This window comes from Trachypithecus francoisi, unplaced genomic scaffold (assembly GCF_009764315.1).
Source record: "Trachypithecus francoisi isolate TF-2019V2 unplaced genomic scaffold, Tfra_2.0 Lachesis_group17, whole genome shotgun sequence".
In the NCBI taxonomy this organism is placed as follows: Eukaryota; Metazoa; Chordata; class Mammalia; order Primates; family Cercopithecidae; genus Trachypithecus; species Trachypithecus francoisi.
In genome coordinates this window covers 61,585,566-61,603,345 of record NW_022681462.1, presented here as the reverse complement: position 1 = coordinate 61,603,345, position 17,780 = coordinate 61,585,566, and the positions used below count along the sequence as shown (strand labels likewise).

Genomic DNA, 17,780 nt, shown 5'->3' with positions numbered 1-17,780 from the left:
TAAATGAAAGTGAGAGCTTTCAACAGGGAACTGCTTTTCTTGTCTTCTTCATTCATTCTTCATTGTCAGAATACTCAGTTCCAGTTCCTCTGTAAGTCGATGCCAGAGTTTAACAGTTGACAGCCCATGGTATAGTGAAGGACCCAACCCAAGACAGAACGTTCACTTTATGATGAACAAAACAGCCACTCAGCTTTCATGAAAAGCAATCCATTGACGAGACTCACAATGAACAACTCTGATCTCTGTTCACAATGAAGCACAGACACTCTTCCTTCCTGCTGTAGCCTTTGTGCCCACTATGCAGAAACATCTCTGCACTGGCAGTGACAATCCCTGGTCTTGCTGTAGGCAAATTACAGCTGATAAAGGTATTGCTGCCTTCATCGAGGGCTACTGGGAAGATTAAATGAGATTATGCCTCTAAAGCATTAGCCCAGTGCCCAGCCCACAGGGAGTGCTGGCTAAATGGTGGCTTCATTATTATCATCATTGTTGGGTTGTGTGATGGGATAGGAAACCCAATCCTGAGAATTGAGTCTTGAGTCCAGGCTTGACCACAAATGCACACGTGTGACCTTGATGAAGTCACAAAATGTTTTTGAGTCTCAGGTTTCTCATCTTTCAAAGGAGCCATAACTCCTGCCCTACCTACCTCATCAAGCTGCTTTGAGTCTAATGAGATTAGAGCATGGAAATGCTTGAGAAAGCAGAAGCTTCTATTCAAATGGGAGAGGTGATAAGGTGCTGAGCTAACCTCAAAACCAGAGACACCTTCGGAGGCATGAGCTCTGCCCCAAGGCTTCTCTTCCTACCACATGGTATGCCCCGTGGCACCCCCTCTGCTTTCTCCACTCCCCGCCCCTGCTCCCCAGGAAGTGGCCACCAGCCTTTGGTAATGGCATCATCAGGCCTAATGCCTTCTCCCTTCTCCCCAGCTCTGATGCAATTGAAGGGTTGGCTGCCACTCCAGGTGCTTTCCCGTGGCATGGAAGCCTTGCCCTTCTGCCCAGATCTATTGCCGACAGTTAATTAGGAAGCAGATAATTAGAACCAAGCCTAAAAGGAATCTTACAAAAGATGCCACCCAAAACGAGAAGGCTGTGGAAGGGGCCTGGAGCGGGGTGGCAGGGTGGCTCTGCAGTTTCCACAGCACCATCCAGTCTCAGCACACACAAGCCACCTTCTCCCCACCCCTTGAAGGCACAGAACCCAGCTGACTCCCTCCAAGAAGCTGGAGGGTGGCCACCGTAGCACCCAGTGTGCCCTGAGCCCAGGAGAGAAGGGAGCATGCCCGGTAGGTACACACAGTGGCCATGCATGCTAGCCAGTCACAAAATGTCTGTCTCCTGGATGATAGAACAGGCTGGCCACAGCAGTGGGCTCAGTAGTATGTTACAGCTCCTACCCTCTGGTACCTTTTAGTTGCACTGGGGAGACAGTTGGCCATGAAAAAATAACTAACAATGCAGCGGTATGTGGAAAGTGAGAAAGTGCCTGCAACTTGTGGGGACAGGCAGGGGTCTTAAGTTGGGCGCTGTGTCTTTTGAGGGTGAGGGAGGAGTTGGCATTGGCTTTGGAGCACAGAAGAATCACTGGCTCCTCAGGACAGTGGAGCCCATGGCTCTGACCTTACAGCTCGAGGAACACTAACCACTGGGCTTAGACCAAAGGTATTAGCTAAAAAGATTACCAGACCCAAGTAATGTAGAGTTGGCTGCATTTGCTCACATTCCTTTTCATTCCAAATTCAGAAGATTCCTAAACTGTGAGTGTTTTAACTGTGTCTAAATGTTTCTTCTATCCAAATCTGTCTAGTTAATCCTAAGCAATTTGTAATCTCTAGAAGGGTATTTAGAGTAGACCACAGAAAGTCCAGATACTTGAATTCAGCCTCCTCTTCCCTAGCCACCATGAAATCTGAGAACTAAATTGGAGCCTTGTCCCCATCCTGAGACGTTATCTGCCCAAGGTGTCCTATGGGCTGGAATGACGAGGCATGAACTTTACCTTGTTTTTCAGGGTCCTCAAAGTGTTCTCCCTTTCAGGACATGCACACCAACCTTGTTTCTCCCTCACTTTTTGAAATTCTTTATAGAATTATGGACCTGGATAGGCCACCTCATCCACCCTCCTGTTTCTGGGCAGAGCCATGCCTAATCCCACTCTAATAAGAAGAGAAAATAATTGTGGAATGGGAATATCACTTCATGATCTCTTCCTTGTAGAGGGGACAGCTCAGCATTTATTTTTCCTCTGAGCCAAACACCTCATTGACCACCTGCTACATATTTTATTTATATATGTTATATTTTAAAGGCATACTATAAAATGCAAAGCTCTCTGCAGCTGAAAGGTGATATTAAATTCCAGTCTTTTCTATTGGATTTTGTCTCCATATATATATATGATATATATGTATGAATATATATGTGTATATATATACACATCGTTGACTTGCTACATATTTATATGTGTGTGTGTATCATGTATTTATGACATATGTGTATGGAGAGCAGACCAAATAGAATAGCCAATCAGAAAAGATCCTTTTTTTTTTTTTTTTTGAGATAGGGTCTCACTCTGTTACCCAGGCTGAAGTGCAGTGCGTGATTATGACTCACTACAGCCTCAACCTCCTGGGCTCAAGTGATTTTTCCACCTCAGCCTTCTGAGTAGGTGAGACTACAGACATACCACCATGCCCAGCTAATTTTTTTTTTTTTTTTTTTAAAGAGACAGAGTCTTACCATATTGCCCAAGCTGGTCTCGAATTCCTGGACTCAAGTGATCCTCCCATCTCAGCCTCCCAAACTGCTAGGATTACAGGTGTGAGCCACTGCACCCAGCCAGAAAAGATGTCTTGTATTCGGTAGCATCATGTCATACATGCATTTAATCTAAGTGAATTTGACTCTACACATTTGGCTAGAGGAAAAAAGAGAGACAGACAGCATAGATAAGACAAGTGACTGTTGTCAAAGGCAAATGTACCAATCAAGGAGATGGTTTGATTCTGGCTATTACAATAGGGAGTTCATTAGTGAAGGTGGCCCCAAAGTAAAGGAAGGGGGCCTAGGGTTTCATAGAGGCAAAGCGGGGGATTCCTCAGTGTATCTTATGGGAATCATGATGAACAATAGAGATGGGTTTTTTCTTAGAATATGCAAGAGTATGCTGGTCCTTTATAGGTAGACCATGACAGGGTGGGGAGACTTATTCATTGCAGTTTCCTCTCCAGGAGCACAGGACTCAGGTAAATTCAGTGTTGCACCATTTAAAGAAGACCTCTGCTCACCTTTCCACTCAGGCAGTGAGCTGTGCCCTGCACTGTGTGTGAGATGGGAGACCTGACCTCGCTGCACTCTGAGTCACTTACAGCTCGCTCGTTCTCTCAGTCTGCATCGTGCTCCCCGACCCTGATTTTAGTGTCAAAATATGCAGTTTTTTAAAATGTGGCCCTCATGCCAGTCAGGAACTTTCTCTGGTGCTCATGTTCCCATTGGAAGACAGACTGTCGATACTGACTTTGGAAAGACGATAGCCGGCCCCCAACATAGTGCCTCCAAACTCAACTGTCACTGAATTTGCTGATTTAGAACTTCACATGGACTAGGACTCAACGGTAGGGAGGAGCAAGTTAAAATTGAAGTCCTTCCCACGGGCATTCGTAGCACGGGTGTCACTGGGGTGGGAGCCTTTGATGGTGCCTGACATTGCTGGTTTCCTGAACAGATCCTGCAGGAGTTGGAGTACGGCCCCTCCGTGGACTGGTGGGCCCTCGGGGTGCTGATGTACGAGATGATGGCTGGACAGCCTCCCTTTGAGGCCGACAATGAGGACGACCTATTTGAGTCCATCCTCCATGACGATGTGCTGTACCCAGTCTGGCTCAGCAAGGAGGCGGTCAGCATCTTGAAAGCTGTGAGTCCCTGCCCCTTACCCATGGCTGTGCTCTCCTGGGCTCCTCCCCCTACACACACACACACACACACACACACACACACACACACACATACACACACTCCCTTCTCCCTTTCTCTGTCCAGCTTTCTCCCTCCCACCTCTGCTCATCACCATGGAATGGGAAAGACTAAGGGCAGTTGCACTGGGAGTTCAGGCACGGTGCAGAGGGCTGCTGCCAAGAGAATGGGGCCTGAGATGACTTGCTCTTCTGGTGGGAAAAGGAGCTCATGTCTGTGCTTCCTGAGATGAGGCACTGTGTACATCTGTGTCCTCCAGCCTTTCAGAGGAAACAGAAGCAACTCAACTGTGCTGACATCACCTCTGCCACTTCCATCACTTCCTTACATGTGGCCTGTCTTCATCAGGGACCTGTGAGGGAGAACAGAGAGGAGGGGAGGGAGGGTGGGCACTGCCCAACTGTGTCCATGACAGCATCGCTGTGGCTCAAGAGCCAATCAGAGAAGATCTGGTCCACTGGAAATTCATGCAGTCCTGCTGGATGTAGACACAGAATACAGAGACTGACTCTGCCCTAGGAATCGTCCCTCACATGGGAAAACCCCTTATGCTTTCTTAGCACAGTCCTCTCTATGGTGTAACCATGCTTGTACTGTGTCAAGTAAGTGATGTTACCTGTCCCCTTTTGAAATCCGTGAAAGCTGAGGTGCAGGGAAGTTAAGCAAGAAGTCTGCCCAAGGTCACCCCTCTGAGCTAAGACAGGACGAGGGTGACAGCCCAGGGACCATGACTTCCAGAACTTGACTTCTTCCACGCATCTGAATGCCCCAAAATTCAGTCGTTTGCACATTGTAGTCACAAAATTTGCCATCTTCAAGTGTCTTCTCTACTATTAGTTGCTTTTCTTGTTCTTTTAATCAACTTCCAATATTTACCTGATTATATGTATTTTATGAAGAATTTTTTTTTTTTTTTTGAGATGGAGTCTCGCTGCGATGGCCAGGCTGCATTGCAGTGGTGCTCTCTTGCCTCACTGCAACCTCCTCCCGGGTTCTAGTGATTCTCCTGCCTCAGCCTCCTGAGTAGCTGGGATTACAGGCACCTGCCATCATGCCTGGCTAATTTTTGTATTTTTAGTAGTGACGGGGTTTTACCATGTTGGCCAGGCTGGTCTTGAACTCCTGACCTCAGGTGATCCGCCCACTTCAGCCTCCCAAAGTGCTGGCATTACAGACATGAACCACCGCGCCCAGCCTGTATTTTACAAAGAAATTTTATACCATTATCATAGGTAGAAAATCAGTATCTCTTGCCATAATGAATTAATGTAATTTTTTTTCAAGATGGATTCTTGCTCTGTGGCCCAGGCTGGAGTGCAGTGGCCTCTCAGGTTCAAGAGATTCTCCTGCCTCAGCCTCCCAAGTAGCTGGGATTACAGGCACCCACACCACGCCCAGCTAATTTTTGTATTTTTAGTAGAGATGGGGTTTCACCATGTTGGCCAGGCTAGTTCCTAACTCCTGACCTCATGATCCACCCACCTCAGCTTCCCAAAGTGCTGGGATTATAGGCGTGAGCCACCATGCCCTGCCTAATGTAAATTATTGTATACAAATTTTTGAAAGATCTAAAACCATTTTGTAGGTATCTGAGGATGCATGTACCATGTTTTAGAAAATTCCACATCAGAACATGTTACCCTTTTCTGTAGTTTTTTTTTCTCCTTCCTTTCCTTTTTCCCTTGCCTCATTCCTTCTTTCTCCTCTGCCCTTACTCTTCTCCCTCTCTCTTTCATTCATTCATTCTATGAGCTACTATCTATTGAGCGCTTCCAACATGCCAGGCATGGTGCTAGATGCCGAATAAGTATTGGTGAGCCCTGGTCTCTGCCTTGTGAAGTTTCCAATCCAATGAGATTATTTATTATTTTTAATAAATTAAAAATATATCAATATGTAGCCACAATTGGGATAAGAGAAGGAGGCAAATAGAATATGTTCATTCCTGCATTCATTTATTAAACAAATATTTACTGAGCATCTAGTAATGACTATTTTATTCATTTATTCCATAAATATTGGCAGGCATTATGCCAGGCACTGGAGATCCAAAGAACACAGTCCCTGCTAACAGACTAGTGAATAAATGAACAGACAAATGACTGTATATTGTCCTCAATGGTAACAAGTGCAAAAAGACACATGCAGCGGCTCAGGAAATGAGGAGTAACAGGCTGCATGGGGAGCTCGTGAGTCTGGAAACGCCTATCCCATGAGGGGACACTAAGGGGAGGTTTCAGTCAGGTGGCTACTGGGGGAAAGGATGTCTGTTCAGAAGGAACAGTGAGTGCGTAGGCCTTGGACTAGAAAACATCTGCCAGGGTGGACAGCCCAAAAGGAGCTCAGGGAGAGCGGGTGCGAGGAGGGTGATGGGATGGCGGTACCTGAGTATGCAGGGCTGCTGCTGCTTTTTTTTTTTTTTTTTTTTTTTGAGACTGAGTCTCACTCTATCTCCCAGGCTAGAGTACAGTGGCGCGATCTCGGCTCACTGCAACTTCCCTCTCACCAGTTCAAGAGAGTCTCCTGCCTCAGCCTCCTGAGTAGCTGGGACTACAGGCATGCACCACCATGCCTGGCTAATTTTTGTATTTTTAGTAGAGACGGGGTTTCACTGTGTCAGCCAGGATGGTCTAGATCTCCTGACCTTGTGATCCCCTGCCTCTGCCTCCCAAATGCTGGGATTACAGGTGTGAGCCACTGCGCCCGGCCTGAGTATACAGGGCTTCTGATGCCAGCATGAGAGCTTCTATTCGATTCCCAGTGCAGGGCTAGCCCTCGGAGAACCAGGCAGGGGAGTGACCTGGCTGGTACACCTAGAAGGTAGATCTGGCTGCTAGGGAGAGCATGGTTTGGAGGGTGCCTCTCCTGCCAGCCTCCAAAGTCCTCCGCCCTTGCCCCAAGCCAGTGAGAAGGCCTCAGGGGTAGTAGTCTTATTTAGGGGGACTAGTTTGTCCAACTTTCCAGATTCAATGTGTGTTCTGGGCTGGGCCTCTCACTCCGAGCTTGGTTCTTGCTACTCGTGGAAATGACTTCCGTTGCACTCTTCTGCCTTGATGTCCTCATACCCCCATTTCTCCTCGGCCCCCTGTGGCTCTTTGAAGCTTTCAGGATCCCTGCCTTGGAGCCTCCCAGCCACATTCACTGGCTCAGCCAAGCCCTTCCGTGTTAAAGCCCTCCTTGTCCTTGCCCTCTGGGACTGGGTCTCCTCTGGTGTTGGGCAGCTGCCTCTCCATCTCCTTTGCTACCCCTTCTCCTGCTGCCCTCTGAGTGCCGACGTTTTCAGAGGTTGACTCAGTAGCATGTTCTCAGTGAGGCTTTTTTTTTTTTTTTTTTTTACAAAAAACTAAAACTTGTCCCCTTCCCTATCCACCTTTATCCTGCTCAGTTGATCCCTAATAGCAGTTTCACTTTCTAACCCACTATATATATTATGTATTATGTTTATTGTCTGTTTTCTTCCACAAGATTGAGCTTCATGAGGGCAGGAACGTTTTCCAGCCTATTTCTCAGACGCATCCCAAGGACTGAGAACAGTGCCAGGCACATTGTAGGAGCTATGTAACTGGTGAAAAACAGAAACAGCTCTTAGCTCTCTGTTCTTTCCATTTTATCACAGATTGCAAAGTTAAATGCCTGCAGGAGCCCAGCAGGAGCCCTGGAAGGTGAACAGGACTGGGTGGGGCAGGGTAAATGGAGAACCCTGATGATCCCCTAGCAGCAATGAGGACTTCACCTCACCAGATCTGGCTTTCCAAGAGAAACACAAAATCCAGATTTTTATGTAAAATCTCGAAACGTTAAATGATTGTAACTAGTTCAATGAAATGATTATAACTAGTTCAACTGAGAGCCAAGGAAAACTTCGACCTAGGTGCCTCTTGGGTGACAGTCTTTGAGGGACCCCTGCTCTTCCCAGCTCCTTGCTGGTGTCACTCACCAGCCCCTGTTTGGCTCCTTCATGGATGGATTCTGATCACCGCCTCTCTTGTTCCTCAGGCCTGGGCCCCGGGTCCCCTGGGTACCCTGTGCTTTCCCCTGCACTGCACTCTCCCACCTCCCACCCTGCACTCAGGAAGGGGTATCCCCAGCCAGACCCATCTTCCAGCCTCCAGGCCTGTGTTTCCAGTTCCCTACTCACTTCCTCCCCTCGGCTGGCCAGGGGTCCCTCACATTCAGTATACACCCAAACAGCTCTGGATGGTCCCCCTCAAATCTGCTCACTCTCAAATTCCGTGGCTCAGTAAATGGCACCCTGTCTTCCTGTCTAAGCAGACCAGAAATGGGATGCTATCCCTCTCTCCCCATCACAGCTAGCCAGACATCAAGTCCATTCCCCCTGCTAACCTTTTCCATCTAAGTTACCTTTCCCCATCCTCCTCCCCACTACCCCCATCGGAGCCACCACCGCCTCTCCCTTGGTGAACTGCAGGACCTCCTAACTGGCGGGTGGGTGGCCCCTCTTGCCTCCTTCTCAAGTCTGTAGAGTGATCTCTTAAGAATGCAAATCTAGCCATTTCATGCCTCATCCCCTACTTAAAACTCATCACATTGTGATTAAAGATCTTTATCTTCCACACAGCCTCCAGGGTCCTGCATCAGGCCCCGCCTCCCCCTCAGCCACTCTCCGTCATCTGCTGGGCTCTGCTGGACTATGTCCAGCGCCTATAGAATGCAAGTATCTTTAGTGTTCCTTCTCCCTGACCACTCTCCCCCTGTGCCCTTTTTGCCTAGGTACATTCAGGTCTCAGCCTAGGTGTTGCTTCTCAGAGAATGCTTTGCCAAGTTCCTTGCCCATCACACTGTCAGAGCCTGCTGTGCTTCTCTCGGGGCATTCATCACAGTCTTCGCTAATTGATTCTCTAGCAATGACATGTTTCTTCTCAGCCTCCCTTACTCTTCATGCCCTGTGAGGGCAGGAACCATGTCTCATCACTCACCACAGCACTTGGTGCAGAATGGAGACTCGTGTGTCCAAAGGAAGGAGAGAAGGGATTTTCATCGATGAGTACAGGGCACCTGCTAGGCCAGGCATTCAGCGAGACTCTCAGTATCCAAAAGTGGCTCCCAGCCTCTTCCATTCTGACTTTCCTACAGGAAAGCACTTTAGGAAGGGCACGTCACCCAGTGGGAAGGAGCATTGCTTAGGGGGACTCGATTGTCCAACTTCTCAAATTCTGTTTTGTTCAGTTTATATATTTAGGCCTTAAAGATTTCATTATTTGCTTGCTTGTTTGATCACATGCTATTTAAAAAAATACACACACAAAGCATAAAATGGGATACAGTGAAAGGTGTCTGTCTCATCCTTGCTTCCATCTGCCCATTTCCCACACACACTCTACTCACGTTTTGAGGCTTTTACATATCCTTCTGAAATTTCTTTAGATATATACAAGCAAATACAAATATAACATTTCTTTTTTCTGTATTATACAATTGTAGGAATGCTGTACACATATCTCATTTTCCTGTCAATGGTGTATCTTGCTTTTTCCACTCAATGAGATCTTGCAACAAGCATATCTTCACCGGTTCTGCCTCTACTTATACTTTGGAGCTGCAACTCCGAATCACTGCAGAGGACTCCCTTGGGTGATTAACTTGGGGTGGACATGGCAGCTTTTGCCTCCTGATTCCTGGAGCCCTATCTCTTTCCAGGTCAGCTGAGTAGCTAAGGGAAAACCTCAGCTGCACCCGAGGCCACCAGAACACTATGCCCAGCAGAGCTGGCCACCATCCCAGGCCCCAACACCAGCCCATCACACCTCCCTGTGAGTCCCCTGCCAGCATACCAGCGGAGCCCTTTTATTTTGGAGACCTTAGAGCAGTGGCCTTTAACTAGGGGCAATTTTGTCCTGTTCCCTTAGACATTCAGTAATGTCTGGAGATATTTTTGGTGCTGCTGGCATGTAGTAGGTAGAGGCCATGGAGGCTGCTAAACTGCCTGCAATGCACAGGACAGCTCCCCCCACCCACCCTGCAAAGAAGTATCCAGTCAAAAATGTTAATAGCACGAAGGCTGAAAAACCTTGACCTACAGAGATCCAGAAGTTAGAAGTCATGCCTAACCAGTTAACCAGTTCGTAAGGGTGAGACGTTCATGAGAAGAGCATATTTTCCCCCTGAGAAGAGCGTCTGGCTCAGGGGCAGCTTCCTAAGATGCCCAAACCTCTATGTTTATCCCTGACCCTGATACTTCCCCTCCCAGAAAAGGGAGGACGGGAGGAGCTGAGGAAGTGAGGAGTCTACTACACTCTTGGCCTCAAAACACTTCATTTCCTCACACTGTCACTTGACTGCAGGGCCAGACCAGGATTTCCATGACTCTACTGTGTCTCCGAGGGCTACTGCCTATGTGAAGGTGATGCAGAACTTTAGAGAAGGCCATTTGTATCATAGAAGTATGCAGTGCACAACCTGTGCAACAGTAAGTGGCTGTGCCGCAGTCTCCCTCCCTCAGCACTGTGCCCTGAGACCCAACCTTTAGCCCCTCACTCCATCATCACGATTTACTGAGTGTACAATGGGAACCAGGCACTGAGCCAGGTTTGGGGCAGATAAGACAGATTCCTAAATCATAGAACTCACCAAAGGGAAGAGATGTTTAGACAAATTATAATTTAAATAAACCAGAAGCATGGGGTCTACGGTATCAATAGAGGAGGGAATCTAGGGAGGCTTCACAGACGAGGTAGCATTTTGAGTAGTTCCTAGAGAAGGCCTAGGGACTGGAAAGGGACTTTCAACCAGAAGGAAGAAAGAATGCAAAAGAACAGCAAGGTAGATAGACAGGGTTCAGGCTGAGGAGCTCCTGTGTGCCAAACTAAGGAGTATGGACGTCATGGTGGGAACCATCCAAGGAGTTAAAGTAGGGGTTAACTTGCTGACTTGTAGATGAGAAAGATGAGGCACACTGGTACCATTCCTGACTCACGCCTACTCTCCACCCCTTTCACTCTTTATCTGGGGCTATCCCCTCCAGTCGCATTGAACTCGAGGCCAGGTGCTTTGGTTCCGAGGGCACCAGGCAAGAAATAGTTAGAGGCTCTCTCCCTTGCTGATTAAGCCTGAAATTCTACCAAAGATGTATTCTTTTGGATTATAGTTTATTCTCTCAAGTTCCTCTGTTTAGATATTCAGCCTTCACACTACGAAATGTGACATTTTGTCTCTAACACACATACACATACATACACACACATGCTGTTATTTCGGGGAGCTATCAGAAATATTTCCACCTACTGGCACTTTTTTTCCCCAAGATTGTATTGGTATACGTGTGCTCAATTAAATTAATGTTTACTCTCAGGACTGACTCATTTAATAGGAATAACAAGTTCACCTGGGTGTGTGAGGCACACAAGACACCACCCAGAAAATATAAAACACATCTATGTGATTTTTACCTACAAGCATCGAAAAGGAATAAGCCTTTTTCTTGTTTTTTATCTTTTGACCTTCATGAGCATTTTGTGTAGAGATTGCAAATTCAAACATAAAAACAGTGGAGAGGGGCTGGGTCCAGGAATAGGAAAGGAGCAGGAGGAGGTATTAATACCTTTGATCATTTACCTGGTCCTTATTCCTTACCTCAAAAAGGACTGTTGACCTCTCCGTGTAAATGAGTTTATTAGACTGCAGTCTCCCTGATGAGAAGACCTGAGAATCTGAGGGGGATCAGAGAGTAAGAGCCAGAGTTCCTAATCCCAGCTTGGCCCCTTGCTAGCTGGGTGACTCTGGCCAAATTAGCTGACCTCTGTGTGCTTCTAGTGCCTCATTTATAATATAGAGACAATGATAGTACCTCGTAGGGTGAAATGAGTTGATACATGTACTAGGTCTAGAATGGTGACTGGGACATAGTCAACTCTATGTAAGAGTTAAAAAAAATCCCCAACAGATGTGGCCCCTGAAATTGCAAAGAACAGACTCGGGAGGTGATGCTGAAGATGCTGCCTTGGCTGACCTCCATCTGTCCCTCATAGCCTGTGCTGGCCAGGCCTCTGTCACTAATTCCGACTCTGTCCTCATCCCCACAGTTCATGACAAAGAATCCCCACAAGCGCCTGGGCTGCGTGGCATCGCAGAACGGCGAGGACGCCATCAAGCAGCACCCATTCTTCAAAGAGATTGACTGGGTGCTCCTGGAGCAGAAGAAGATCAAGCCACCCTTCAAACCACGCATTGTAAGTTGTTCCCCGTGCATGCTCGGCACCGTGGGTCGGGCCCAGGTACTTGCAGGGCAGGCTGCGCGCACCCAGGAAGAGTGGTCAGGGGATGTGTATTACAGCAAAAATGACAAAGGCCGGAGGTGGCTGAGGCTTTCCCTAAGACAGTGTCTTTAGGCCTCACGTGTGTGCTGTTGAAAACATGTAACCTACTGCAGCAGCACCCAAGATGATGATTTACGTGGGCCACAGAACACCTTCTGTGTTAATATTCAATTTATTTATTTAGATTGAAAATGACTAATGATACTAGTTTTCCACGTATGGCAGAGACATAAGGTTTCTTTATGAAGAACTGGGTTTGTTTTCTAAATGGGTCAGTTTAAAGGCAAATATTAATTAAATATTAGCCGTGGTCATTCTGTGGAACTAGCACAGAGCGCGAAGCTGGGATTCACTGACTGGCAGTGGGAAGGATGGTCCTGCGGGGAGCTTCTGGGAGGCCCACTGTGTCAAAGGCATTTCTGTGAGGTACCCCCTCCCTTCTCAGCCGCACTTTCCCTTCTACCTTCCAGATCCTCAGGCCTGCTGTGATGCCAGTTGGAGGGGGCATGTAACACAGGGCAGTTGAAGCTCAGAGCTTTCAGTCTGGGCTTGATTCACAGAATAAAGACCATGTCCTGGCAGTGGTCTTCTGCTGGAATGGGACGAGGGTCATGTTGCAGTCCTTAAACTTATATAGTGTATGTGTCTTAATTCTGTTGTGTTGTAGCCCATTGAAGCAATCAGTCATTCAGACTGAAAATTGAGGTAGCCGGCTGGCAGGCTTGCTGGGAGGTGAAGGGGATGTGCAGTGTAAGAGTTTACTAGGCAGGGGCCCCAGTGCTGTGGGGCTGTGGAACTGGGGTCCCAGGCAGAGAACACTTGCCATCAGGCAGTCAGCCCTCGATCACCTGGCATACTGTCAGATGAGCCTCTGCTCCCCTTCTCCAAGTACAGAAAAGACCTTCCTGTGCCTTGTGAACCATCAGAGAGGAATTCCATTCTATTCAAGGAGATTTTCTGGGGAGCCGTTACTGACAATGTTGTGATTCTTAGAAATGTTCCACGGTGGGAGTGGGGGTGGGGGATAGCGTCCACCCAGTGGACGGGTGTGGTCCAGGCCTCAGCCAGACTCGAGCACATGGGGTTGAACGTCCCCGGATGCTTGGTCCCGTCACCGCTCCTCATTTGCTTCCTCCTTTGGTTTTCATGTTTTCGCTGGATAGCACAAGCTTGGAACAGCCCAGATTTAGGATCACCTTCTTTCTTTGTAAATATCACTTCCTCTTCAGCGCATCTCCACCACAGCTCCAGGCCCACTATTCCAAGCCAGGAGGGCTTAGAGTCTAAACTCCCTGGGCCAACTGTCCCCTGCTGCCACAGGGCTCCCTGCACATGCCACAGCCTGCCCGATGGCTGGGGGCTGAGGACCTCTGCAAGTCACCTTTAAGGACAGGATTAACTGTGCCCCTGGCAAAATAGGGGAAGTAGGACCCCAGAGGCCTCAAAAAGGAGGAGGAGAAATTAAAGTCTCAGATGGTAGGGTGAATTTTAATTTCTCATTAATCTAAGTTAATCAACCCAAAGAAGAATGAGAAGTAGAGCTAAGAATCCAGGCCCAACTAACAGAAACACAGGATGAGACTGAAGCTGAGGGGATTATCAGTGCAGGGCTATAAGATGGCTTAAACTTGAGTCTCCAGGTCTCAGCAAAACCACATTAAACCAGGCTTACGGAGCACCAGGCTCCAGCTGTACTGGCAGAGATGCAGGAGCAGCCCCTTCCTGCTTGGGGAAGAGTGGGGAGGACCAGTGGAGCCCCAGGGGGAATCGACAGCAAGGGGTGTGAGGATAGAGGGTCTGGGGTGTGGCAGAGGAAGCCAGGGGGTTTTTGTTGAGAGGCCACGGGGTGGGAAGGAAGTAGGGAAGAACCTTAATCATAAAAGACACAAAGAAAGTTTTAGAGTGTGGATTCATGAAGAATCATCTCTCCCTGAGGTATAGCAGATTCCAGAACACTGCCAAAGCCCTTTCCAAAGCCCTGGCAGGCACAGGAATTCCTCACTGGGGCTCGCAACTTTCAGTTTGAGACTTTGAGCCAATGACAGTGCAGGCCTTCTGAGAGGCCTCCGTCTTTGAGCAGCATGTGGCAGGAGGGTATGAAGAACAGGGGTGAGGTGAACAGGTGCAGGTCTGAGGGATGGGGAAAAACCCAGATAGAGAGGAGAGAGGAAGAGAGGGAAGGACAAACCAGGAGGGAGGCAGGCACATGACTTGCTCCACTAACATGCAGGCGTTGCCTTGCCTCAGACAGGCAGGGAGCCCCTTAAAGCTCTCCCTGGCCAGAAGTGAAGGTGCTCCTGTGGGCAGGGGTATGAGGGGGCCTGGGAGCCAGCAGGAGGAAATACATCCCTGGGTCAGGGGTCAGGCAGGAGTCCACCTCTGCCTGGACGTCTAGAGCACAAGGGACCTGTGCTTTCTGTCCTTGGGCCTCTTGAGAGTTCCCTGCTGGGAGTAAAGAGCAAGAAAGACCCTGTTTGTTTTCTTTCGCCTGGAGGGTCAAGGAAGCCTTCAGGGTCCTTATCACCCCATGAGAGGCTGGCAAAGAGAAAGGATGGGGCTGTCCAGGAGCTCCCACCAATTTCAAAACTGCCTCAGTCTTCCTAAAGACTGACTTCTTCATTGTCTTGAAGGGATCTCCTGTGCGTGTTCCCACTCTCCCTGCCTCCCCAGACCTTCAGAGTTCACCTCAATGCTCAGTGCTGTGGAGAGGGGCGGGGTCAGGGGAGAGGGTATTGATTAGGTAAGTTTGAATTCAGTTGGGAGGAGAGAATTAGAACATCTGGAAAAAGGAAGGCTGAAACGGAAAGTTGACGTTGTTTAAGAGGTGTTTCTGGCCACACTTGGAGCTGAGTAATGTTGATCCTTAGAGAGTTCTCAGCTGCAGGTCTTTAAAGACTTCTTCAAGTTATTTAAATGTCTGACATTTACCTTGGCGCTAGAGATTTCTCTCAGGAGAAATACCAAAATTGAGGAAAAAAATAAAAAAGAGCAGTCCACATCTAGTTAGCAGGTTGGAAAAGTGACCCAAATCTGTCCCTACCTAAGTCGAAAGCTCTTTTCTGAAAAATGTCAATGGCACCAGCCCGACTCATCTGTGGGCTTGTGTAGAAAGAGCAGAAATACATTTTAAATAAGATGAAAGCCCAAGGAGTAAAGCCCATGGCAGTGATGCACATACTGCGTTTCTCATCTCAGAAAGCCTCAAAAGACTAACGGGAAAACTCACTTGAGGTTTTCATGCACCATCGCACCCCTGTAACCAGTTCGGGGCTGACCCCGGGGATGTGGGTGCCTGCCTAGCTCAGGTACCAGCAGTGAGGTCAGGTGTGTGCTGCATGAGCAGAGTCAACCTTACCATAGGCAAAACAGATGGCCGCCCACAGAGGCCACTGAGAGACACGGGGAAGCTGAGGTGCACCCCACAGAGGCCACTGAGAGACACGGGGAAGCTGAGGTGCACCCCACAGAGGCCACTGAGAGACACGGGGAAGCTGAGGTGCACCCCACAGAGGTTGTCCTTCTATTCAGGGGGCAGATTGCCATCACAAGACAGGATTTCCTTGGACTTAAGGCATCAAATAACTTGAGGACATGTGAGATGCCTTCCTAGAGGAACTGGGAAAGAAAGGGCTTTGACAGGGAAGAGGGAAAACTGGTTTAGATCCCAACATTGGGAAAAAGCCTCCAAGTCACCGGATCACAAGCAGCCAGGGACAGTGTGCAGTTGTTGGTCCTGGCTCTTTGACAGACTCCAAGTCAAAGGCAAGACACTGTGAGAAGGGAAAGGATCAAGTCCGTCAGCAAACACCGTCAGTCTTGCAATTTGGTGGTGGCCTCAAGGAGACATTGGGCATGTGTTTAAGCAAGCAAGGAAAGCAGCTGCACCAGTGCCCTAATCTGGCAAAACTGAATACGTCCAGGGGGATTCATTCAAGTGCCTGGAGCCCCTGAGGGAGCTCCAGGCTTCCTCTGTCTTGGGTTACCTCCAGTTGCTTCCAAGCCACGCCCTTTTGGCATCATACCAGAATGCTACCAGTCTCCAGAAACCTGAATTAATCCACTCCTCAGCTGGCCATACTGAATCTGGGTGACCTGGGGGGTGCCCTGCCTGTCTGATACAGGGAGGATCTGGTTTTGTCAGGTGGTTGGTGCTGGAGGTGAGGCTGGGAGAGGTCATGTCACTTACAAAGAGCCAGGATGCAGTGGCATATTTTTCCAGAGCTCCTGACCCTCTCCACTCTCACTACAAGGACAGAGCCCCTTCGTGGAAGAACCTGCCAGGCACAACAAGGCTGTACTCTGCCCAGGCTGGCTCGCTAGAGGCTGAGGGCCCCTGGGTCACCACCACAGAGGCCGAGGATGCAACAGCACAACAGCTTTCAGGCCTGACTTCCATTCCTGCACAGGAAGCCTCACCCCTCTGAAGCCATCACCAAGGAGATTGTCCAGATTCATAGCTGGAATTTGGCCTCTGGTCAGGTTCCATCACATACCTCAATTGGCTTCTATTCCCCCCAGGCTTTTGCCTTCTTGAGATGTCTGCTAAGCTGAGATTTCTGCTCCCCTGGCTCCTAAGCCTCCCTTGTCTAACCCCTGCCCTGACTCACCAGCTGTCACTAGTCCAACTGGGTTTCCTGATTACAGGCCAACATCCCTTTGTACTAACCCCCACCCAGTGCAGTTTTCAGTGGCCTCTGCTTCAGCGTGGAGACTTTCCTGTCTTTCGTTCTCTCAGCTCTCTTACGTATTCTCCCTCCTCCACTTTCCCTTTTGTATTCCTGTTGTTCACCCTCTGTCCACCCACGTAATGAACTGAGTTTGTGCAAGCGATGTGCCATCAACACCAAACCAAAGACTTTGCACCATCACGTACTCAAATCAATTTTCCGGGGTGGCTTGCTGCAGAGCAAGGACACACAGTGGGGGGCTGTTTGGTGGCAAATACCCCAGCACTGAAGAGTCGGGGAGACAGGAAAGCCAGCAAGGCTGGAGTCAAAGCCTTTGATGCTGGAGAAAATCTCCAACCCTAGAATTCATTGTTCTATCCCATTGGGGATTTCATCCCAAGATAATGGCATGGTCTAATTGCCAATGAAAGTTGCACATTTCGCTTTTGTGTTATTGGTGGGCTTGCCTTCTTTGGGGACTGTAGGGGCAGAGCGATGTGTTTGGTGTGGTTGAAGGGCACCATCTGACCTTGCAGATCCTGGGGACGTTCTGCTCACTCCTGGCTTCTCTGCTATGTACGCATTCCTTCCCCTCAAAAGCGTTCAGCCCTGAGACTCTGGCTCCCAGGGCTTCAGCACTGGAATGGGGGGAAGCCAGCTTAGGAGGGAGAGATTTGCCTCCCCCAGAAACCTAGTTGTCCTCAGTGAAAGCCAGAGGCAATGAGGGAAATGCTGGCCAAGTAAACTTCTCTTTGTGTACATGTTCTCTCTTTTCAAGTTTGCTTCAGTGTGAATGTCCCTCTTTAAGGTAAGGCCTCCAGAGTGGGGAGTCTCTCCAGGTAGGTGAGCCCTCAGGC

At 48.7% G+C, this 17,780-nt stretch overlaps 1 protein-coding gene across 2 annotated transcripts in view; it reads left to right on the top strand.

Moving 5' to 3' along the window:
- The window catches only part of PRKCE (protein kinase C epsilon), a 548,372-nt gene that overhangs the window by 509,753 nt on the left and 20,839 nt on the right, over positions 1-17,780 (top strand). The window contains exons 13-15 of one of the 2 annotated variants that reach the window (XM_033175815.1): positions 3,736-3,924; positions 12,023-12,169; positions 17,702-17,731. In XM_033175815.1, coding sequence (XP_033031706.1) covers positions 3,736-3,924; positions 12,023-12,169; positions 17,702-17,716 — 351 coding nt within the window. In that variant the 3' untranslated portion in view covers positions 17,717-17,731. The remainder of the gene's footprint in view (positions 1-3,735; positions 3,925-12,022; positions 12,170-17,701; positions 17,732-17,780) is intronic. The other variant, XM_033175814.1, reaches the window with a different exon arrangement.